This window comes from Alosa alosa, chromosome 24, assembly GCF_017589495.1.
Source record: "Alosa alosa isolate M-15738 ecotype Scorff River chromosome 24, AALO_Geno_1.1, whole genome shotgun sequence".
Lineage (NCBI taxonomy): Eukaryota > Metazoa > Chordata > Actinopteri > Clupeiformes > Clupeidae > Alosa > Alosa alosa.
The window spans coordinates 14,033,789-14,057,905 of record NC_063212.1 but is presented as its reverse complement, the minus strand read 5'-3'; the positions used below and the strand labels follow the sequence as shown (position 1 = coordinate 14,057,905).

The 24,117-nt window shown below is 44.6% G+C and overlaps 2 protein-coding genes across 2 annotated transcripts in view; both read right to left on the bottom strand.

Annotated features, from left to right (window-relative positions):
- actn3b (actinin alpha 3b) overlaps positions 1-8,464 on the bottom strand; it is a 48,411-nt gene extending 39,947 nt beyond the window's left edge. Inside the window, exon 1 of the mRNA XM_048235750.1 lies at positions 8,069-8,464. Coding sequence (XP_048091707.1) covers positions 8,069-8,203 — 135 coding nt within the window. The 5' untranslated portion in view covers positions 8,204-8,464. The remainder of the gene's footprint in view (positions 1-8,068) is intronic.
- Positions 8,465-16,020: 7,556 nt separating this feature from the next.
- On the bottom strand, positions 16,021-23,969 carry rbm14b (RNA binding motif protein 14b). Its single transcript, XM_048235749.1, is given in 6 exon segments — positions 16,021-16,893; positions 18,409-18,570; positions 18,572-18,919; positions 18,952-19,441; positions 21,937-22,289; positions 23,870-23,969. Coding segments are annotated over 5 exon segments (1,791 nt in total). The 5' UTR covers positions 22,286-22,289; positions 23,870-23,969; the 3' UTR covers positions 16,021-16,451.
- Between the last annotated feature and the right edge of the window lie 148 nt (positions 23,970-24,117).

Here is a 24,117-nt window from a genome sequence, read left to right as displayed (position 1 = left end):
ACTCTCCACCAAGGCTATAGATCTAGCTTTAAACCAAAATGAATGACAGCACAAAGTGGTTTGTGTATTTCACACGAAAGCCATCCTTTCACAACACCATTGCTATTGTGATAATAGAAGTGTCAAATAACCCACTTAACTCCCTGATTAGTGAGTGGCCTGTCAAAAGAAGGGACATGGGAAAAGAGAAGGAGTTATAAGTATGTGAATGACACACAGAATGCAAAATATCTTGATATAAGCACAGCTATTGTTATATTGTAATTACATAGTCTATTACAGTGTAATGACAATGGAGGACAGGCACAGGACCAACTACCTGGTTAGTTACACCTCTAGATTCACCCTCTGATAGCTCCTTGTTTTTGATCTAATAAAAGGAAAAAGTCAGTAGCGATAACAGCCATAATGATGGCCTTGTAAATGTGTGATGTGCCCATCAGTTCAGACTACATGGCTCTTTCTGTCTGCATGTGTATGCATGTGTGTGTATTTATGTATGTATGTATGCGTACACATGCATGTGTATGCATGTGTGTGTATTTATGTATGTATGCGTACACATGCATGTGTATTCATGTGTGTGTATTTATGTATGTATGCGTACACATGCATGTGTATTCATGTGTGTGTATTTATGTATGTATGTATGCGTACACATGCATGTGTATTCATGTGTGTATGTAAGACATTAGACACTCCCAAACTGCATTCTGCTTCCTCAACAGTTATCTGTCCAAATATCTGACCACATATCTGACCAATGACCTCGCTGACCATGAAAAACACACACACCTTAAAACTTGTAAGGGTTCCCAGCAGTGTCACACACACACACACACACACACACACACACACACACACACACACACTGAGAGGCAGTTTATAGAAGCTCCCCTACATGGCCACTACTTCTGGAATAGTAACTGCCATCTGATCTCTCTCTCTCTCTCTCTCTCTCTCTCTCTCTCTCTCTTCTCTCTCTCTTTCTCTTTCTCTCTCCCCATCTCTCTCTACATTTCTGTGCCTCTCTCTCCCCATCTGTCTGACTGTCTGAAAGATGGTCTAATTTTTCTGTATTCTTTCACACAGATTATCCCATTGTCATGCCACGTTTTGCACAAAGACCATAACTTAATATCACTTCCACTAACTAACTTTACTGACATTTCACTGAATATCAGTTACTGTTCTCACACCTTTAAATACAAATGAGAGAACACAACTTCAGCTCCATGGCAAAGCCGTGCTGACCTAAACCCAGAATGCATACTTTGACCTAAAATTGTAAACCATATAGCACAAAGCAATACTAATATATATACAAATAAATAGACAATTGACACTTTTCTTGACATCAGCAGAAACCAGCCATTAAAACAAAGAAACCAAACCATTGTCAAAACTCTTGCAAATCATGTGAATTGACTATACAGAGCTAATCTGTATAAACCACTAGGTCATCCAGGTAATGGTATGATTCTGTCCTCTATTTAACTCATGGCTTCATGTCAGAAACACTACACTCTCTAAAACTAATGTGTTGTCCCTATCTGGACATAGAGATGTGTTAAAAAATGTAAGTTGTGTTATTTTCAACACATCTTGCGTAACAAATAAAAAAGGAAACAACACACATTGTGTTGTCCCTATCTGGACACAGAGATGTGTTAAAACCGTCGTTAGTCGTTAAACACTGTGAGTATAAACACTGTGACAGCAACATACACAATCACAAAAGCATGCATGTCTCAAAACAAACAAACTGTAAATCACAGACAAACCTCATTCACATGAATGTCATGAATCAGAACCCCCAGAGAAGGCTTTGACCTGACCCTGACCTTTCAACTGCATAACATTTACCCTTCATGACCCTTTTGATCTTAAAAACAACTCCCTAGCACAGCAGCACAGATTCATAATATCATCTCTAATAATATCATTATATACAGTATATATCATATTGTGATAAATATATAATATCTCAGTATTTTTTCAATTTAGTTTGTGGTTCCATAGAGTATAGTTCTAGATGTTAAATTCAGAATTTAGAACAGGAAATAAGATGGCAGAAGCAGTTTCCTTAGAGAACATTCTGTGCTCAAACTTTGGGTCTGAACAGAACTAAAACACAAAGTTTGATAAAAGTGTGAAGTGACCAAAGCTTTCATAAGTGCATCCGTTTGTACATTATACAAGTCAAAAGCTAAACCTCATCTGTAAAACCTTACGCCCACTCATATATTTTATAAATGCAGGCTTTGAACTTTATCCATGGCAAAGATCATAAGTTCACTCTAAAATAGACAGCGGACTGAGTCATTCTTCAAACAAATGAGTGTGTGTGTGTGTGTGTGTGTGTGTGTGTGTGTGTGTGTGTGTGTGTGTGTGTGTGTGTGTGTGTGTGTGTGTGTGTGTCGGTCAAAACTTCTCAAAAGCTAGATAAATATGTATTTAAATGACACAATCCATGCCTAGCATAATGCTAGAGAGAAGGATTGTTATCTAATCAGAACATAATCCTGTTAATGTAGATTTCTGTTCTATCTGTAAACAATTCCAACAATTCCTGCTCTCCTGTATGATTCGACGAATACTGTATAAGATTTTGGAGGAAGGACACCAGGGATCAGAATTAAACTCTTAAACACACAGATTAAACACTGATTTATTGAGATGTATATCATTTTAGACAGTCACATGCAGACTATAAGTCCACACTTCTAAATGCAGTCTGGGGCAAAACACTGAGGCACAAACAAATCTATCTTCATTACAGTACAATCAAATTTACCTCATTACTATGGAGAGCAACACCACTCTCAAATGGCAGAAATAAATGACTTGTCTTACTGCTCTAATGTTGTGAGGAGTAGCACTGCAGCTCTACTGAGCCCATATAGCTCCGCTCAGAACCGCTCAGCTTCAACCCTCTGGCATGGCTGCTTCCTCTATTCCACATCCAAATCTTACAATCAGACTGCAAGTTCAAAATCACCAACCGCTCCTTATGAACAACCACAGACACAATTGACATGTACTTTTATGAGTACACTTTCCATCCATATCTGGTCACTGATAACACTCAACAACCACTCTTATTCTAGAAAAGAATTGTAAGGACTGCCTGATCCATTGTAGCAAAAACATGTTGTAATAGTGACAGTGAATGTTTTGATGATACATCATTTTACATACGTAATTCATAAGACTTTGTTGATTTGTGAATAAATTATGCACATATTAACACATTCAAGTCTAAAACAATTCATCAACTCAATTATCTAAAATAGTGATTTATTATCATACATCTTAAGACAGTAGTGACTATGTATGTATGTATAAATACTGTATATCTCTCTCTCTCTCTCTCTCTGTATATATATATATATATATAGAGAGAGAGAGAGAGAGAGAAAGATAAATAAAGTGAACAGGATAAGCTGCTGACAGGAAAGAACCAGTTCACACCTTGATCATCAAACGTCAACTTAATTTGATCAGGGATGGCAACTCCTAAGAGTATTCACATTTGGAGGCTAATTGCAAGGCTGGGCTTGCACTATGTGCAGTGTATTTATAGATTGACTCTAGGGGTGACTGCCATTCATATCTCCAGTTTACACTGAGAAAACCCAGCACTTTACACTTCACCTGCGGTATACACAATCTGAATGACAATCCTCCATGAAGAGACATTCTTCCTTGATCAAAATAAGATGATTCAATTTGGTAATAGTTTTTATAGTGAAAGCTAAGGGGGCAAGATAGCACGTCAAAAAACAAACGCTGCTTCATACCACTGACAATGCTCAAAATATAATTACACTTCTGTGGTACTGTGGTGAAGGTCCTTATAGACAAACCGAAGTATTGTAAACTTTCAAAGTGTAACAAGGACCCCTTAAAATAAAGTGTTACCTTAAATTCTCTATTCAGTTTTATTTATCTATACCATCATATCTATCTAAAGCGTCATAATGTAAAAATGTGTCTTCAGGTCCTTTCCTGGGCCCTGCATAAACATGAACCTTGAGTTCAATTTGTCAATCAAATGCTGACTGCACAAATGTCTCACTAAAATATGATATAAATATAAAAAAAGAGACTGCGATCAAAGGCGCTGATTTATTTCACACTGTGGGTGAGTGAGAAACATCCAATGCCAATAACGTCACCTCTGACTGGCTGTCAATTCTCTCTCTCTCTCTCTCTTGCGTTGGTCACAGCTTTTGAATGCCGGCTTAGTTTACGGCGTGAGTTTCTTACACTTCCCTGACTGACTGAATCTGATCTCTGGATTCCTTAGAGATTCGCCTCAAGGCCCCTTCAGAGGAGATGGAGAGTGTGTGTGTGTGTGTGTGTGTGTGTGTGTGTGTGTGTGTGAGGCAGATGGAGCATGTTATACATCATACAGACGGCCACATACATGTACATATCCTGAAGCCGGTCAGTTAAGCCACATTTTTTTTTTGTTGCCCTTTGGTCTGTTCTCTTGCTCCCACGGCAACGACCCCTGGCCTTCAACCCACCATGGCTCATCACCACTTCTCCTTAGCTCATCTGAACCTGAACTTTGTGCTTGCATATCAGGATATTGTTACGGTATTACTTCATTATATTCATGAAGTCATTTCTTAGGCTTTCACATTGGCATAGTTTGGGAATATTGAATTGCACTTTTAATCATTTGCTACATTTCATATAAAGGTCCAAAGGCCAAAGCTATTAATGTCACACCAGGCTTGCAGAGTCAGATGGATATTACTGTTTACTATGTGTTTGGAACATGGGTGTGTTTAGAATTTGGCTTGAAAAGAAGAGAACTATTAGGTGATTAACTTGGACAGTTGTTAATAAATTACGAAGTCTTAAAATGATTATGAGGAGGAGAAGCACAGATAACTATATTAGGCATTATAGCTCAAACTGACACCTTCAATGCTGAGTGGTCCTATTTTGACATTGTTAATGGATTTTGAAAGAAACTGAATTCTGAAGGGGACTGCATCACAATCCAAAGCAGTCCCCAACATGTCTCATGACGACGTGACACAGCCCCCACCTGGCGCTGGGCTCAAAATATATTTCAGGCTGGACAATGACTCAGGGATAATGGATGCAACTCTACCTTGTCAAAGCACTCACCTGGAGCTTTCAGCCATCTTTAGGAACTTTTATTTTATATCAGTGCAACTTCGCAAAACTAAACCAGTATGATGCTTTTTAAACTTCAATGGTTCAAACTGTATAATGAGGTTCATAAAGACTGGACGGTCAAGACTCGAGATCATCGTATGCCAGTGAAGAAGTCAGAGAAAGAGCGGCTTTTCATCGGTCCAGTGTTTCATGACTCTGCTCCGAATTCATTGGAACAACTCACTGGCCAGTGTACCGCAACACTTGACCACTTTACCCATCCATACTGGGCAGACCCCCCAGCCCAGCCATATGAGACTGTCTATCATTACTGGTTGCGAGTATGCTCGCGGGGGAGGCCGACAGTGGACTAGAAGTCTATTTCAAAAGCCACATTCAAAGCATCTCCAATAGAAACCGCCTGTTGACAAACACTTTGTTTATGCCCTTTGGACATAAGTGTTCCATTGAAATCATCAGGGGGCCTCGGGAGAACAGGTGTTTCGGGGTGTCGTGGGTGGGTGGGGGGTGGGTGCAATCTTCCTACGTATTCATTTCACTGCAAAATGATGCAGGGGGCTATATTTATGGAGTGATATCAGCTCCTTGGGCAGTTCCTTGAAGTGGGCAAGTGGGCAAGATGGTGCCCTACAGAGCGGTTTTGGTTTGGGTGTCACTGCAAGCTAATGTGGAAAGTAAGAGTCAGACTACACACACACACACACACACACACACACACACACACACACACACACACACACACACACACACACACACACACAGACACACACACAAACATTCAAACACACACACACATTCAAACACACAAATATTCAAAAGAGAGAGAGAGAGAGAGAGAGAGAGAGAGAGAGAGACCGACTGATTTTTACTTGTTGACAAATCGTTATATACGTGCCAATGCAAGCTCTTGGCAGCGGGTAATTCATCTTTAAATGCTTCTCTATAACAGATCTGCTCTTAATGTACTTTAACACAGCTACACACAACTGACATGTCACTGTGGAAAAGGCCTTATAAATACAAATGCTTGGCCCATTTTGTCCATGACTCGTTGAATCCTGCCTACAGTACTAACTGGTGAATTTATTAGTCGACTAGTTGATCAAACCCTTAACACACACACACAAAACACAACATTCATAGACACATACACACACCACAGGCATACACACACATCACACACATGCCTCTTCACCATCACACCCCCTCATACACATCCCACCACTAATGACCCCAACCCTGGCCTCAAGGTCAAATTTAGATTAAGCAATGCCAATATGGCCGCCAAGTAGCTTCCATTCATTGTTGTTGGATGATGCAGAGTTCATTCTCAAAGAGAAGTTTCGGTTTCCACTCAGTCGTGCTGCCATGGTGGCTGGAGAAGAAGGCTAATCTGAGGCTGCCTAACGTGGCCTAGTGGATAAAAAGCCTAGCAGTGCAAGAGAGTGAGAGGCAGATAGAGAGCGCATATAGCTAGCTAGTCAGCTAACAAGCTACCATGTCTGACAGACAGACAGTTAGATAGATAGATTCATTAGATAGATAGATAGATAGATAGATAGGTGTTGTATAGTTATAAGGTATGACTTAAGGGCTAAGGGTTGAGAAGAGGGGTGGTGGTAACCAGCAAGGTACAGGAGTATTTTTAGAACATGGTTATTCCCAGACCCAAACCAGCTCTCCTCTCACTTCTCCCGCCAACGAGCTCTCTCTCTCTCCTTCTCTCTCTCACTCTCCCTCTTTTTTGGGGGCTGCCATCTGTTGAGGTCTCTCTGCAGCAACTCAGACACAAGACACAAGACTAAAGGAGTTAGCTCAGTCTTACACACTACTGTACACACACATACTCTCTCTCTCTCTGCCCCTCCCTCTCTGTCTCTGTAATTCTCATTTACATACCCCACCCCATACTACAAGTCAGTCACAACTACCCTCAAGATGTAAACACCAGCTAACCAACAGCACAAACTGCACACATTGTTGGTAACTAAGAAAGCCAACCAAACTTTAACAGTAATTTTCACATGTTATTGTAAGGCGTCCTGAATAGTTCTTAGTGTATGGAAGAAAACAAGTTTCAAATTAGCCACAGTTGCCATGAATATAATTAATGACAGGGGCTGGGATAAGTTTATTGATGTACAAAGATAGTTCAAGATTTATGATAGCAAGAGGACATCATCCTCTGCTCAAATCAGAACGCTATCCGTGACTAAGGAACGCTGACGTCACCCAAAACCGTGACATGAGCCACACCGACTTCAAGGTCTGACAGCCTATTAAAAAGCAGCTGTCACACTCATCAACAGCGCGACCAGCTGATAGCCACAGTGAAGGATTCTTTAAGAAGCCGCCAGCAACTTTTCACCCACACAGTCCAACAAACTGACTCGTGCACAAATGTGCAGATACTTCATTTGAACATCCCCTCCCTATGACTTCGACAAAAAGCATTTAGCGTCTAAATTTTAGACAGTTCCCTGATAGAAATAGAGAGAGTAAATAATAGATATCTATTAATTAAATACACTATCCAAGTATACAATTCCAACCGGGCCTGTGCGTAATTACGCACGGCACGAGGTAGTGATTTTTATCACACTAGTAATGTATGGAGGTGCGCGTATATTTAGCACTGGGCTTTTTAAGGTGGGGGAGTAATGGTAAGACAACACTGTGAAAGTTGTGCGTCCAGCGTATCAAATAAAGAAGGGCTTCCAGACTACGGGGAGCAGGTGCATGCCTTCAGGGCCAAGATGTAGCCCAAGCCCTTGCTCCCATGGAATCGCGACATTTTCCCGCATCATGTCCATTTTTTTATATCAGGCTTGACGTGAGCCTTGTACTGGCTGGCCTGTGAATTTGTGTGAGCATAGTCTGACTTCTCCGACAGCCTTCTACCTACCTTTCTCTGCTGCTTCTCCCAGGCGGGGTCCAACAGGAGATCCCTGTCCCAGTCATCTTCCTGACCCATGTAGTCTCCCGTCGCAGACGTCATGTAGGTCTCGTAATGTTGTTGGGTTTCAATGACTGTCGTCATTTTGCCGTCTCCGTCTGTCCCTTTTCGTTATCCCTTTGACGAATTAACTTTTTTTTACTTGTCGAGTGTCTGCACCTTTTACAGTTTGCGATCCGTGGGCTTGCCACGACGCACGGTCAACAGTTGGAGGAGAAAGAGACGAGGCCGCGGGGGTCCAGACTCGGCTGGTTCGGGGATGCCTGTGAGGAGAGGTGCTGCTCCCACTAAACCAGTGACTTCTTCTGCCCCGCTGCTCCTTTCCTGGTCAAAAGTGACACACGTGACCGCACCCCAATAAGTAAGAGCGCCCAGGCGCATGGGTATCAGTTTCTATTCAGAAAAGGTTCGAGGGGCGGGGTCGGTGCGATCACTCGCCCAATCTCAGAGGGTATGACAACCGCATAAATGACAGAGTGGCAGCGCTTGTGTCTTGCATCGAACACCTGTTGCCCTTGGTACTTCTTACAGCGGGCCTTGTCCCAGACTAGGCCCTCCATTTGTAAACAGGGCGTCTCGGTGCACATTTCACAATCTAATGGGAACATTGTCATCAACACTAATTCGATTGGAACTTTCAGAGCAATGCTGAACAAATTATATTTCTATATAGCCTTAAATGGGAAACTGCATATAATTAAGAATTAGGAAAATGCTAAAATAATTTAAAAAGGCAACAGATGTATGTGTTTGTGTGTGACAGTGTGTTTTTGTCTAGTGGTGTAATACAAAGCCTGCATGTGTTGCAAGTTGAGTCACATGTTATGATCTTGTATTGCTAAAGGCACAGTTACACATTGTGACCTATGCATTCAACTATGTATCAACTAACAAGCAGCTCAAAATAACTTTTTTTAGAAGAAGATATATTTTATATTAGAATAGATATATTTTATATTAGAATAGATAAAAGATATGAGTGATATGGCTATACAGTCTGTAGGGTTCTATAATCCTTTTGCCTCTTTCACATAAACTTAATATGTTAAAAACCAAATATGTTGTCATGTTATTACTGTGACATTACAGTTTAGCGCTTAGTCATACTCATAGTCATAAGCAGGGCGCTACTAGGAAATGTGAGCCCTATGACAGACAATAATTCTGGGACCCACTGCGGGGCTCTCAGGGGCCCCCTGTCAGTGCTGGGCCCTTAGAATTGTCCCATCTTCTCAATTTATTGCTTATTACACATTGTTAAGAGGTTGGACATTGTCAAGGACAACTAGATGCAAATATCTTTTCCTATTTTCCAGTCCTACCCAAAACATTGTAGGAAGGTGACAGGGCGTATGAAACCTGCTGGCAGGCTGTATCTTTGACACCCTTGCACTAAACAGTCAGTGTCAGTGAAAAAATACATTTTCCTTGTTGTTACCTTGCATTGTTGTTACCTTGCCTTCTAGCCTCTTTGAAATCTAGCACTGGATGAACACTGCGAGTCTGTGGTTTTCCATGATTTTCAGTATGGAATTTTTTTGTCATTTATTTTGTTTATTTTGTTATTGTACCCAGGCTTGAATTAATATTTGATTACATTTTGCAGACTCTGTCAATTATTCCTTTGAAGCAGCCATTCCAAAAAGGTTGAATTACTTTCCTGTTCAGCTAGGTTTGATGATGTTAACTAAACCCCTCTGTTAATTGACAATTTATTACCAATTGCCAATGATTTCTTAGCAATACTACCATAACATTCTTTCAAAAAATGTAAGCCATGAATTGCCACAACCCTGTGTTGAATGAAAGATGAAAGAAAACAAATCAAACCAGTCCCTTTTAATCCAAGTGGTTTATTTAGAGATCAGCATGCAGATGATAACAAATTTGAACTCATGCAGACGAGGTAACAGGAGTGTACATTTTTGTCACAGACATGAGGTATTGCCATTTTATGCACCTCTTCAAAACATGCTCCATCATCTCTCCATGTAAAAGGCAACCATTACAAATGACAAATTATATGCATCCTATTGCCTGCAATAGAATTGTTTTCTTATTTTTTTACCTGTATTTCTAAAAACACATTCATGGTTTCTCTAATGAAACTATTATGCTGAGGATACAGGATGGGACTTATCTTGACCAGACACACACACACACACACATATATATATGTGGCTTGCTACTAGCGAGAGACCATGGCAGCTAGTCAGGGACTACACGTGACAGGGCACAAAAAAAAAAAAAACACACAGCAGCTTCCTCAAGAGCAGATCTGAGCCAGAGAAGGGCCAGATCTGAGCCAGAGTCCGCTGCCTTCTGGACAAGTGTAACTGGCTAGGCTAGTGTTAGCCATCCAGTGCACAGAGAGGGGGAGCAGTGTAGAGGTAGAGGTAGAGGAGAGAGAGAGAGAGAGAGAGGAGACAGAGAGAGAGAGAGCAGGTAGAGAGAGAAAAGAAGTAGAAAGAGAGAAAGAGGGAAGAGAGAGAGAGAGAGAGATGGGGTGGCATTGATCCTCGGTGGAGGATTTGCTTGCTCAGCAATAAAACGTACACCAGTCAGACAGAAGAGGACTTGGGATGGGGGATGTCTAGGAACAGGTCACTGCCTCCGTGTAAAGGAGAACCACATAAACAAATCAAGCCCTGTGTTTTAGATCACAAAGCATGTTTAAAAGTTAGCTAGCCATCTCCAGAAAGTACTGATATAGACCTCTTACCTTTCTCCTGTTGTGAATGATGTTAACTGTACATTGTTCATGTAAAAACAAATAGAAGTTCAAGGCTTATGGAGTTTGAAGCCTTTGACAGCAAAAGCATGTTTGTCTTCAGTATGTTTACTAGAGTTAGCCAGCTAACAACTAAAACATTGAGCCAGCCTGGTGATATCATTTTTGGTTGCAGAGGAAGGAAGAGAAGCACATATCCTACCCTGGTGTGTTCATTGAAAAGGTGCTTCTGCAACAAACTCTGAGCAGAGAAAGTGTTTTCCTTTACTATTGATTCACTAGAGCTTACTTCATAGCCAACTGGTGCTACCAAGTAAAACCCAAAAAACACCCAACTCCACACACCAGAGGAGGAGATGGAAGGCCCTGCTTTGCGGTACCCTACGGAGCTGAACACCATTCAAGGACTTGGGAGGGGTGGGGGCTAGTCTCCACAGCCAGGGCGGTGCAGGACATAGGTAGGAATGGCCTGGAAGAGGTGATCCATGCTCGGGGTACTCACCTTTCCTCTATCTATCCTCCCCTCCATCCATCCATCCATAACAATCCCTTCATCCACTCCTCCACTCCTTCCTTCCTTCCTTTCACCAGCCTCGCCTGCCAAGCTGTTCAGGGCACATGTGTGTTAGAGTTTTTTTTTTCTCTTCTGTTTTTTGTTTCTTTAATTTGTCTTTAAGATGGAGTGGGGCTTTGGAGAGACTGTGTGTGTGTGTGTGTGTGTGTGTTGTCTTATGTCAGTGGTTTGTGAGGACTCTCCCTTTTCTCTGTGGTTGTACACACAACACCACCACACACACAAAACAGGGAGAGTCCTCACAAACCACTGACATAAGACAACACACACACACACACACACACACACATAGTACAGACTCTATAACAGGCAGATGCAGATTGCAAGGTGTGGGGACAGGATTGGTTGGGACAGGGTCTAGGGCGTCATGTGCTGTAGAAAGTTCCCAAATGTGTAACTGGAGTTGTGGACAAAGGAAGGGCTGCTAAGGTCCTCCTGTCTAAATGCATTTTTCTTTATTTTCTTGTGTTGTTTTGCAACTGCTGGGACAGGTTAGGAAGCGTACAACAGAGTCCACAGTGGTCTATACCAATAGAAGTATGTTGTCTGAAAGACAAAAGTTGACTAGGAGGTTCCATGACTGAGCGAGGAGGTAGTGGACATTGATATGGACTGGCTTGAACCATGTACAGACAAGGCATAAATGGGGAAAAAAAAAAAAAAAAAAAAAAAAAAGCGTCAAAGTGGTCAGCTACAGAGTCCTGGATAGAGGAGTGTGTGTGTGTGTGTGTGTGTGTATCAGACACGGGGCAGTATCTTAGAACTGGTGCCAAGTGAGCTGGGTATGCCAGCAAAATGAGGCAGTGTAACTTGGTGCTGGTATAATGGGGGGGGGGGGCAATTTTCCAAGAGCGCGTCGACGGTGGCGGCGGTCAGACTGGGTGTGGGGGTGGGGGTGTGTGGGTTGGTGGCGGAAGGGGGAGCGGGGGTGGGGGTGCTTCAGGCGAAAACGGCGGAAAAGGAGTAACTTTCCACTAGCAAAGGTAAAAAAAACAACAACAAAAAACCCAGCCCAGATGGTAGCTTTGAAATAGATCTGGTCGTGATCAGGTACGCATTTGTACGAGGTCCAGGCCAGACCTCTTCCAGAGCTAGTCCAGATCCCATCAGGTCAGGCAAACGGGGTCGGGTGGGGGTGGGCAGGGTTGGGGAGAGAGGTAGGAGGGTCCACATCGAGCCAAGCAGTTTTTTTGACACCCTGGGAAGAACCTCACCAGCTCACTCACTTCGTAAAAAAGGGAACACACAGGGAGGGTAGGGTGGGGATGGGGGGGCTTTCGCTTGCTCTCTCGCTTGCTCTCTCTTTCGCTCACACACCATCGGACGACCAGCAGGCGGCAGTTGGAAGCAGTCAGTCACACAGTCAGTCAGAAGCCGGGCTGAGGGCACACACTCGAGGGGGGGGGGGGGGGGGAACCTCGCGGGAGAGGCTGCCGTGTGCAAGAACGGGCAGTCGAACGCAACCCATAACCTTGGTCACACCAAAGCCCACTCAGGAAGTACAGAGAGAGGGGGTGGGGCAGGGGGATGAGGAGGGTGGGAGCAGTTGTCAAGGCGCAGGCTCTGGTTGGGGTAGGAGGGTACGGGTGAGACAGACGAGGGAAGGGGGCGGTAGGGAGGAGGAGGAGGAGGAGGAAGAGTAGGAGGTTGTCATGAGGTTGGCGGCACGGGGCTTGGTCGTTACCTTGGCGTCGAGAGAGTTCCCTGGCCGCGCTGGTTTTCGGTGGAATGCTTTAATTGCCTTCCCCCGCCTTGCCTTTTGCGTTAACACAACGCCATGATCCCACCGAGTCAGGCAGACCTATTGCAGCCGGAGGGGACATGGGGAAGTCAGTGGTGGTGACTTGGATTATCAGGAGCACAAACCAGACAGCATGCCTCGGGCACAGAGAAAAAGGGACACACCCTGAATGCTACGGACGATAGGACACCCACTTAAAAACCACACCAACAACTAGAACAGCAGCATGTGGAGGAGGAGGAGGAGGAGGTGGAGGAGGAGGAGGGTGAGGGCAATTGCTGCTGAGAGCACAAACACAAAACGTGATAGCTTTACTGGACACATCTGTAGATGTGTGTGTGTGTGTGTGTGTGTGTGTGTGTTGTGTGTGAGCCTCCCTTTGCGCAAGAGGAAACCCTAATTCCTCTGAAGCAATGCACTTGTTTTCACAAATGTGGAAAAACAGAGGCAAGCCAATGGCAGCGTTTTGGGGACCTCCCTTGGAGCTACATTTGTTTTTGAGTTGCAAGATAAGAGGTCCAGGTTGCACGGCAGTATCGAGGGAGAACCACTTTATGGGTCTGGGTGAAACCCTAAAAGGAAAAAATAAAATAAAAAAAATAGGACACCTCCCTCCCGGTACAGAATTTCAGCATGAGGAAGTGTGTGTATATAGAGACAGAGAAAGAGATGACTTATAGACAGGGAGAGAGAGAGGAAGAGAAAACGGAGGAGAGGAGAAAGCTGGTACCCCAGGCCGAGACTTACCCCATCACCCCCAGTGGAGGGGCCCCCGTGAGGGGTAAGGTGGGATAGGGGAGAATAAGGTCACATACAGGGGTCTTTGTCCATTTCACCCGAGTCCCGTGCGGCCGCTGGGGTCATTTCACAAGAGAGGAGAAAGGGAAGGTGGGACAAGTGAACACAGGTATGGAGGCTTTAAAACAACAACGAAATAAAAAAAGACAATCTTTTTGAATTAGTCTCATCCAACAAATACTTGTCTAGCTTTTAAAAGCACCTCATGGTGATACGCAAGCGTGTGTGTCTAAACGTTTGTCGAGGACATTAATTGTTTTTTAGTCCTCAAAGACTGTGTTACTTTACAAGGTGACGTTCATCAAGGAAGAGTGTGTGGTTTGCTGTGGTGTCAGGAGTCATGTGCTTATAGAGGTTAGGAATCGTCAACCACGAGGAAAAGATGGAAAAAAGACACACATCTCAACAGAAAAAGGGAAAGAGATATTCAAAAGAGAGAGAGAATAAGTGAGAGAGGAAGGGAAGAAAGGAGGAAGTTTGCACAACCAAGAAGCATCTAGGTCTGTGAATGAGCAGCAGTGAAGGGGGGGGGGGGAGAAAGAGAAAACTGAAAGAAACTGATGTTAAAATCTCCCAACATTTCATATTTAATCTCATTCCACTGCATCACAATACAACTTAAATGATGAAAAAAAAAAAAAAAAATCAGGCAAGGTTTTCCCCTCACGTTTCACATTGTTAAACTGCAGTTCAGCACCTACAATAGAAAAAAAAGACCTATGTACAGTCCATTACTAAGGCATTATTCACGATTAAGCAACTCCTGCCTCATACTGGGCTGGAGGTTTCAGAGACAGAAGACAGAGAGATTAATTTTGGCCATGTACATAATCACAAGGTGCTGCCCTTGCTTTAAACAGCCACAGGCAAACAGGCCCACTAATTTGAACCGTTACAAAAAAACCCTACAGTATTTAATTGGTTATGAAGTGTCCCTTCCTAGTTACAAAAACACAAAGACCAAAATGAAAAAACAAAAACAAAACAAAAAAACAGTAAAAGTTTAAAGTGTTACAGACATAATGTTCAGAGATGCCACGTTGATTTAATTACATCCTAAAAACGTGCTAATGGCAGTTTAGTGGTGGATTGCTGGCCAAAGTGGGAAATATGGAACGCTAGTAAAGGCTCCAAAGTTGTCCATACTCTCCTCTGATTGGCTATGCCCTGGCAAAAGCCTCCCATAATAGGCTATCCCTTAATTATGCTCTCCTATAGGTTATCGATTGAGCATAACCTCCTATTAATGATTATTGACGTGCAACAGCCTCCTTTATAGACTACACATGGCCTCCTCTGATTGGTTAACCCTTGGCCATATATTTCATCTGATAGGCTAATACCGCCTACCTCTGACCACCCTCTTCTCTCATAGGCTAAGCCCTGCCTGGTGAGGTGCAATGCATGAGAGTCACAGTGTCTTTCAGCATTTTGGTTGGTGGAGAGGTCAGATGTTTAGGGGTTGGGGGTTTGGGGGGGAATTCAGGGGGCACTGTATTTAAAAGGGCATCCTCAGCCTCCCAATGTTAAAGTTGTACAAAAATATGCATGTGTGTGTATCAGTGAAGCACTTTAAGCATTTCCCTTATAGTTATAAGTGTGTGTCTCTGACAGCCTTAAGCAAACTCGTCACACACACATACATACACACAAACAAACACAGGCACACACACACACTCCCACAAAACATGGCCAGAGTTTTATGGCACATCAACAGAAATAAAACAGTAAAAGAACCATCTGAAAGCCCAACCCTGGTTCTGGGTAAAACATGCGCTTTTTTTTATCTCCCATGATACTTCTACTATGAGGGAACTAACGCCCTTTGCACAGACTTTTACAGTTCTCCATTTCAAAAATGTGTCTAAGAAAAATCAAGTATCTCTCCTTCGTGACATTCATTAAACTGTCATGATTCTTCATGACATCAAAATGTAAACCAGTACAAAATTCATGGCTGGTGAATAGAGTGTAAAACGTCACACAAAACTAAAACTATTTTAGCACTTGTGCTACATGAATGCTACAACTTGCCATGTTTTTTTTTTTTTTTTTCCAAAAAAAAAAAAAAAAACACGCAAGTTGAAAAAGTCTAAAAACAAAGAAAGAGAAAAAGAGGAGGAGAGGGCTGAGTGTCTCCCATGTGCACGTGGTACCAGAACCAAGGTCAGGAGTCCAGTTTATGAGAGAACAGAGGGAGCCAACCTTTTTAACGCCCCAAAACCATACACACACACACTGAAATCAACATTCATAACATTACCATACATAACAGGCCCCCACACATACATACATACATACACACATATAAACAGGTATAGACCCATTACTACATACACACATTCCTTCATTCACTCACACAGCCAGTTTGCGGGTTCTAGGGGGGATGAATGGGCGTGGGGTTGGTGGGGAGGTTTTTTTGGGGGGAGGGGGAGGGGAGGGGAGGGGGCGGTTTCAGATCAAGAGGTCAAAGGTCAAAACACGGGAGCTATCGGTAGGGGGCATCGGGCGTGTGCAGCGGGCGCAGGAGGGCGTCCTTGCGCGCCTGGGGCGCAGGAGGCGGCAGCGACGGCGGCGGTGGCTCGTACAGGCGGTGGTGGTGGTGGTGGAGCTGGTGGTGGGGTGTGGCCATGGCGACGGCGGCGGCAGAGGCGACAACAGGAGGGGGGGGAGCAGAGACAGGGGCAGGGGGGGCGGGAGGAGGAGGGGGCAGCGGCACTGGCCTGAGGGCGTCCAGCGTGGTGGCCATGGAGGCAGCCGTCAGGCGGCGGCAGCACAGCGCGCCGGCAGCAGACAGGGCTGCCGTGCATGGCTGGCAGCTTGGGGCAGGCAGCGTGGTCAGGCCTTGCATGGCCAGGGCCCCCGGGGGCGGGTAGGCATACTGGTACTGGGGGTACTGCTGCAGCTGCTGGTAGTACTCGCTGTAGTACCTGCACAGAGACAGAGAGAGAGAGAGAGAGACAGACACACACACACACACACAGGCGCGCACACACACACACACACACACACACACACACAAACAAACATTTGTGCACACAGACACACACAGACAGACAATTACAGAGATGAACACATACACACACACATACAGCACATTTAAACAAAGTACACACATAGACAAACACATGCATGCACACATACAGACAGACAGACAGACAAACAGACATATACACAAAAAAGGTTGTATGAACATGCATGCATACAGCTTTGAAACATCTGAATAAAACTTTTGTGAAAATGAAATAGTAAAACATGTCTCATCAGGAAGTAACCAGACATGACCACTAGGGGGCCTGGTAGGAGCAGCACACAAGAATAGTGTATTGGAACTATTCTTGGGTATATTTATTTACATCTATACAATACTTTAGTTAGATATAATTGAGATGTAATAATCTGTATAATTACACACAAATACATCATTTTTTTTATAAAGAGTTGGGGTCAGGTTATAGTTTTGGTAAACTGACTCTGGATTCATTGATGTGTATCTGAGTGTTGATAGTTTGTTCAAGGCTTGTTAACCAAGAGGAAAAGAGCTACAGATGATTATCTAGAATGGACTACACAAACAAAGCATCCCCCGACTTCCTACTGACATCTATTCATGTCTTTCCTGTTTTATACTAAATCATCTAGCATTCAAAAAAACTTGTAGCTACAACCATGTGGTTGTGTAAATACTTCAGATAATAACCTAATCTAACACAAACATGTGCAGGCAAGTTGTCTGTGCCATGCAGACATCCGACAAATTACAGGCCAGCCAAACAATTACAAACAATTAGTGGAGCATATACTGACTGTAGTGTGCAGTAGATTTGACAAAATTATCATTTCACTAAACACAGCTGTGAACGGTTTGAATAAGCAAAACATCTGTAGCTTCAAGGGCTTGTGAGTGTGGTGCACAGAGTAGACATGGCACTCCACCACTGATCACTACTTCATTTCCGCTGTTTAGTGGACCTGAAATGTAATCTACATGGCGGCAGTGAAAGTGTTGTGTGTGTGTGTGTATGGTAGTAATAGAAAACAATGGATACTGGAAGTAATGGGTAGTGGAGGACACCACACTCATAGTGTCTCCAGTGTGCCAATGGGGAAGTGTGGAGGTGGGTGTTTAGTGTTGCAAAATGCACTGATGCTTGAAATGTATTGTGATACCCTGACATTAAAAATCCATTTTTTAGTAGTGATACCTTAACAATGGAGTTTTAATCAGATTTCTATTACAAGCAATATTTGTTATCATCAGTCTAAAAAAGTTCAGTGTTCCGCGTCCGGTCATCTAGGCCTATTGTATTAGTTCTTTAGTTCTATTACTGAAGTTTAGGGTTCTTGGCTTGGTATCGTTTCAGTATTGATTTTGACGTGATCATTTTGGTATTGTAACAACACTAATAAGGAGTTTTACTAGTGTGTAGTATCTGGAAACTTACCTGGCCATCGCGTCCTCCTCCTGTGCGGCCTCCTCACGTCCGGCCGGCGTGGGCAGCAGTGCGCGGCGTTTGGCCCGCTGGTACATGAAGGGCTTCATGACGGGGTCCGGCAGCAGTGGCGCCGACCGCCGGAGTGGGCTGCGGTCCCTCTCGGCCTTGGCGCCCGGCGGCGGCGGCAGCGTGCTGCTCGGCGAGCACCTGCTGGCCCTGTGCCAGGTAGTGCGCCCGCGCGGCCTCCAGGAGCGCGTTGTGGTCAGCGGCGCCCAGGGCTGCGTAGCCCGCCGGCGTGGTGGTGTAGAGCGTCGGCGCCATGGTGTACGCCTGGTTGACCTGCTGGGCGGTTTGCAGCTCCATGCCCGGGGCGGCCAGAAACACCTGGTTGGCCATGGCCGGGGCGTAGACTTGGTGGCCATAGCCAGCGGCGGCGGCCGCAGAGGCCAGCGCCGCTTGGCTGGTCATCTGGCCGTACGCCAGGGCGGGGCTCATCGAGCCGTACATCTGTGCAGCGCCGCCGCCGCCGGGTTGAGCGCGTGGTTAAGTTGTGCGGCCGCCACCTGGTTGGCCGCCACTGACCCGTAGAGCGGGTTGGCCACGCTGCCGTAGACCTGGCTGGCCAGCGCGCCGTAGACCGCCGGGGCCAGCGCGCTCCCCTCCGACCGGGCGCCCGTGCCCGCCGTCAGTCCCGTCAGCGCCGCGTAGGTCGGGTCGAACGTCGACGTGTTGTACACCGAGTTGTGCACGCTCTGCTGCACCTGCAGCGGCAAGCCTGCCGCCGCGGCCGCCGCCGCCGCCAGCACGGCCGCCTGGCTCTGGTACTGCTCCAGCGACGAGGCCTTGCCCGCCGGGCACTCGCCGGCGTAGTGGCCCTGCTTGCCGCAGCTCACGCAGGGGATCTTGCCCGTTGGCGCTTGCTTGTTGGGCTGCACTTTGGAGAGCTCCACGGAGAGCGGACGTCCCTTGAAGGAGGTGCCGTGGAGCGCCTCGATGGCCTTCAGCGCGTCCTCCTTGTTCTCCATGTGGACGAAGGCGTAGCCTGTGGAGGACGAGAGCCTGGCTGTCAGTGAGCACAGGAACAGCCAGTTAGACACCCACACAGGTGGGGGGGTGGAAAAAAAAAAAAAAAAACCACCACCCCAACAACACAGACATAGGGGCCAGTTACCTGTCCATGGAGTAAAGCCTATTCCTAGACTAAGAGAGAACTACAATGGAGATTTCCAATGTTTTCCAAAAAATATGTTTTTTTTTGTCAGTCTAGCACTAGGCTTCATTCATGTACAGGAAACTGGCCCATAGTAAACTATGATAAAGACATCTGAGACTCCAAGTTACAATTTAAACTTGGAGTGCAAAGATGAGAAATTAATGTATTATCATTAAATAAATTAAATTCAAATGTATTACATCTTTCAGCTTTGAAACACTCAACAAACAAGGCTAGAGAAGGGCTGTTTGTTGCTGATTTAAATAACCTAATGACTCAGAGCTCTATATAGTGAACTACAACACAGCCCCTCTATAATCTACCACCGCTCCAATCAATTACACTGCTGATTCCAAACAGGAAGAGAAAATCCACTTATTTGGTGAGAATCGGTAAACGGTCAGATTTAAGATTTCCAGTCATTACTGTACTGTACAATTAAAAATAAACCTTAAGGGTTCAAGTTAATTACTGAAATAAAATAACTTTATTGAAATATTATTCAATTTCCCATTGATTACTTTAAAACAAACAGTTTGCATTGGTCCAAATTGGCATTAGATTCATTTAACTTGCCAGCAGGGTTGGGCAGAAAACTGCGGAGTAATATACCCAAGAGGTCTAAGAATATCAGGATGGCACTCTGACCTATATGAATGAGTTTAAAAAGGGGAGTGACAAGGTCTCCTCAGACAACTGTTTGTGTCTCCTGTCTTCCCCCGACAGGAATTTAGTGAGGAGGAACATGAAACCACACGTCTAGGCGACCACCTCTCAGAGTTAAGAATGGCTACACATCATTAGGGGTGGTCTACAGGGGGTTGCGGTCCATAAAATTGAGTTTTTACTTTTCAGTAAACAAAGGGTTTTGTCCTGCAGATTGATTTTTTTTGCCGGGTGTGCCTTTTGAATGGTAGACTCAGTCAGTTAATAGGCAGAATGGGCCGGACTGAGACTGGACAGAAGTCTTCACTCTTAGCAATAACATCATCACATATGACCAAAAGAACATGGTAAACATGTACCGAGCAGGTTTAGCACTTTTCAGTGAGGGAAACAAATTGTACTTTCTACCTATACTATTATTGTACAAAATGTTTTATCTTGGACTTGGGTTTGTCATGTTCTCAAAGTAATTAATCTGCTGATAAATGACAGGCGCTAGCAACAGTTTTTTGTACCACAACAAGTTAGGGCAATAATTATCAGCAAGTGAGGTAAGTAAGAAAGACATGAGATGGTCCTAACGGAATAACTATAGGACGATAGAACTATAGAAAGGTGAAGACATCATGGTGTCTACCCTGCCTCCAGCTGTCCAAGGCTTTTTATAGAGACCTCCCTCAGTCAGGTCCAGAGACAGGCTGACTGCAGAATATCCTCCAGACTCTGACACCCAGCCCCCTCCAACACACAGACACTTCGACACTCCCTTCAGTTCCCCACAGTAACGCCCAGAGACACGACTGACGTCTCTGTCTTACTAATACCCCAAATCCGATCCTTTAGCCTCAGCCACCACACCACCCCACCCCTTCCAAGGCCCTTAAGGGGACTCATTCACCGAGCATGATGGGAGCTGTTACTTTCGGCACGGTGAGTGAGTAAGCAAGCACGCCGAGCAGGCAGGCCTGGCGGTCAGCGATCAGACCTTAGAGCGCGCTCGCCACTCACCACCCTGACGGACGGGGGTTCAGAGAGGGCCTGCGGCCCGTAAGGAGCTGCCTCAGGGGCCAAGAGTGGGGGAACTCCTCTCTATTTTTGGCACCCATCTCCTGACACTCAACGAGGGGTAGAGCATTACCCTGGCCACAGTGCAAGGAAAGGACTCTGCTTTCAGAGAAGGTGTGAATACTGTTGGAATAGATCTCTCTCTCCACTGCAATATATAAATATTGAATTGGACCTCAAATGACTCGACAGAAATATGGTACCATACATTAGCCCCAAGCAGAGAAAAGGTCTGTGCTACATACTGTAGATATAATAAATCACGCTTGTCATCTTCTAATATAATAAATTGGTCTCAAACCTTCCTGAGGCCAACAGAGGGGCCTCACATTCTGTTTTCTATCATATAATGCCAGTCAATAATTTACTAGCGGTGTTATCTCTCCAGGCAATTACAAGATGGCCTGCCCTTGTTGACTTACCACAGTGAGGGCTCTCGAATCATTTTCATCTACTTTTTTTTTAAAGAAAACACCATGTCTTCAGCAGTGAGGAAGACACCCACCAAATTAAACTATTTGCAGCCGACCCCAACCCAACCCCCTCTGATGTGTTCTATCTACTACCAAATAAAGTCCCCAGAAGATCCTCACCTTTGACCTTGTCGCACTCCAGCACTTTGCCAAAGGTCTGAAAGAGCTCCTGGAGGTCTTCGGTGGTGCACATGCCACTCAGGTTGCCCACAAACACCTTAGTTGAGTGGAGTGGGCGCCCGCGCGACTCCTCCACCACCAGATTGCGCCCGCGGAACTCACGGCCATTGAGCTCCCGGATGGCGCGCTCGGCCGCGCCCTGGCCGGCCAGGTGCACGAAGGCAAACTGCCGCAGCACGCTGCAGCTGACCACCTGGCCGTACGACTCGAAGATGGCCGACAGCTCCTCCTGGCTGGTGTCCAGCGGCAGGTTGCCCACAAAGAGCTTCACCGTGTGGCTCTTCTCCATCGCTCTGAATACGGAGGGACAAGGGTCGGGAGGTGGAGGTGAAAGACCGTTAGAGAGGAAGTAGATGAAGATATTACAGAACAGAGGGGTAGAGAAATAGAGGGGGAGATTGGGAGAGAAGGGGTGAGGAGCAAATATGTGTATTAAAAAGATCCTGATAGTAGAAAGGGAGAGAGAGATTTGAAAAGGAGTGAGAGAGATGAAGGGGGTGAAGAAAACAACAGTGATTGGAAGACATGCAGGAGGAATTTAGCAGAGGGAGGAGGGGCTCGGGAAACATTTAAAAAAGCAAACAGGTGTAGATCATGAGAGACAATGGAAATTTGAATGAATCAAATGAATCAATAGAAAGCAGAGCAGAAGTTGACATCTTCCAGAGGAAGATGCAGAGAGAGAGAGAGAGAGAGAGAGAGAGAGAGAGAGATGCAACAAAGGGGATTTCGAAAATAGCACAAATACATCTGTTTGGGGACTGCCGAGGCATTTCTTAAAGTATAAAATATTAAGGCCTATATTCATATATTCAGGTAAAGGCGATTCCTCTTCTGTTATTTCTGTGTTTCAGTCTATACTACTTAAATGAGACCTGCATTAGGCTACAATACCCTGGCCTATCCTATTCAGGAATGTGCTTACTGGAAGAAATTACAAAAAAAATATTCATATAATTATGTTTTCCTGGTTTAGTGGATAGCTTTCACACGCTATTCGTGCAGCCATAATGCTAAGCTCAATTCATTTTTATAAGGGATTGGTTAATTATCAATTCATAATGAATGGTGGCCTTGACTGGGGTGATTTACAGCACACATTCTGCATCGACTAAAGTTAAATGACTCACGGCCAAAGATCCACATATAGCAATAGTTCTGCCACAGTTTAACAATACAATGGAATGATAAGCACGTTCCCATCCTATCTGATGACGCAGCAGGCAGAAAGCAAACACGTTGCTTCGTTCATTCATGGGCAATGGAGACTGAATGAATTGGCACAAAATTTGGCGGATATCGTAAATGACATGAACATACACTGGATATGCAGTGAATATCAGATGTGCGTTCCGCCAACTAAAGAATGCAAGCAAAACGGAGTGCCTCGACAGTGTATTGATATCCTGCTGGCGTCAACAACTCGCTGGGAGCCACGACCAGCATAGCTTAACTGGGGTATGTGGTAAAGCAACAAGAGAGTTGGGGAGTGATTTTACTTAGCATGTGTTAAAATTGCCACATCCTCGAGCGCAACACTGGAACAATAGCTTAGCTACGAAGTAACCATCTAAAATCCATCAACGTACTGTAGCCGCGACATTGTAGCATTCAATTCCTATAGATTTTTTCCTCGGGTTAAACAACTGGATGAGTCATCTAGTAAAAACAAGATTTGGGGTATCATGACTTCCCAATCCCTCTGTGTCGCTAAACGCTGTAGCGACGCATTAAATCCTGGTTTGTTACACCTACGACACAGATACATCCCCTTGTCAAACCATTCTTTACGATTGTATTGTATTTTTTAAACAGCAGCTAAAACATGAATCTAGACAAAAAATGGGGAGGAACACAAAACCTTCCATCTTACCTAAGCGGTGCAGGCTCTCAAAATGGTCGGCTCACTTCCGTTCTTTCGAAAGACAAGCATTCCTTACCAATGAGAAATGACTGAGGCGATACAACCGAAGTCCAGCTGTCGCTTACTTACCGCTGCTGGTGTAGTGCGTGTATTTAACGTAAGATCATCTTACTTTAAAAGTGAAAAATCGTTTTATTTGTATGTGGCTTTATTACCATTTTGAAACACGTCGACATTATTAATAGTTGAGAGATGTT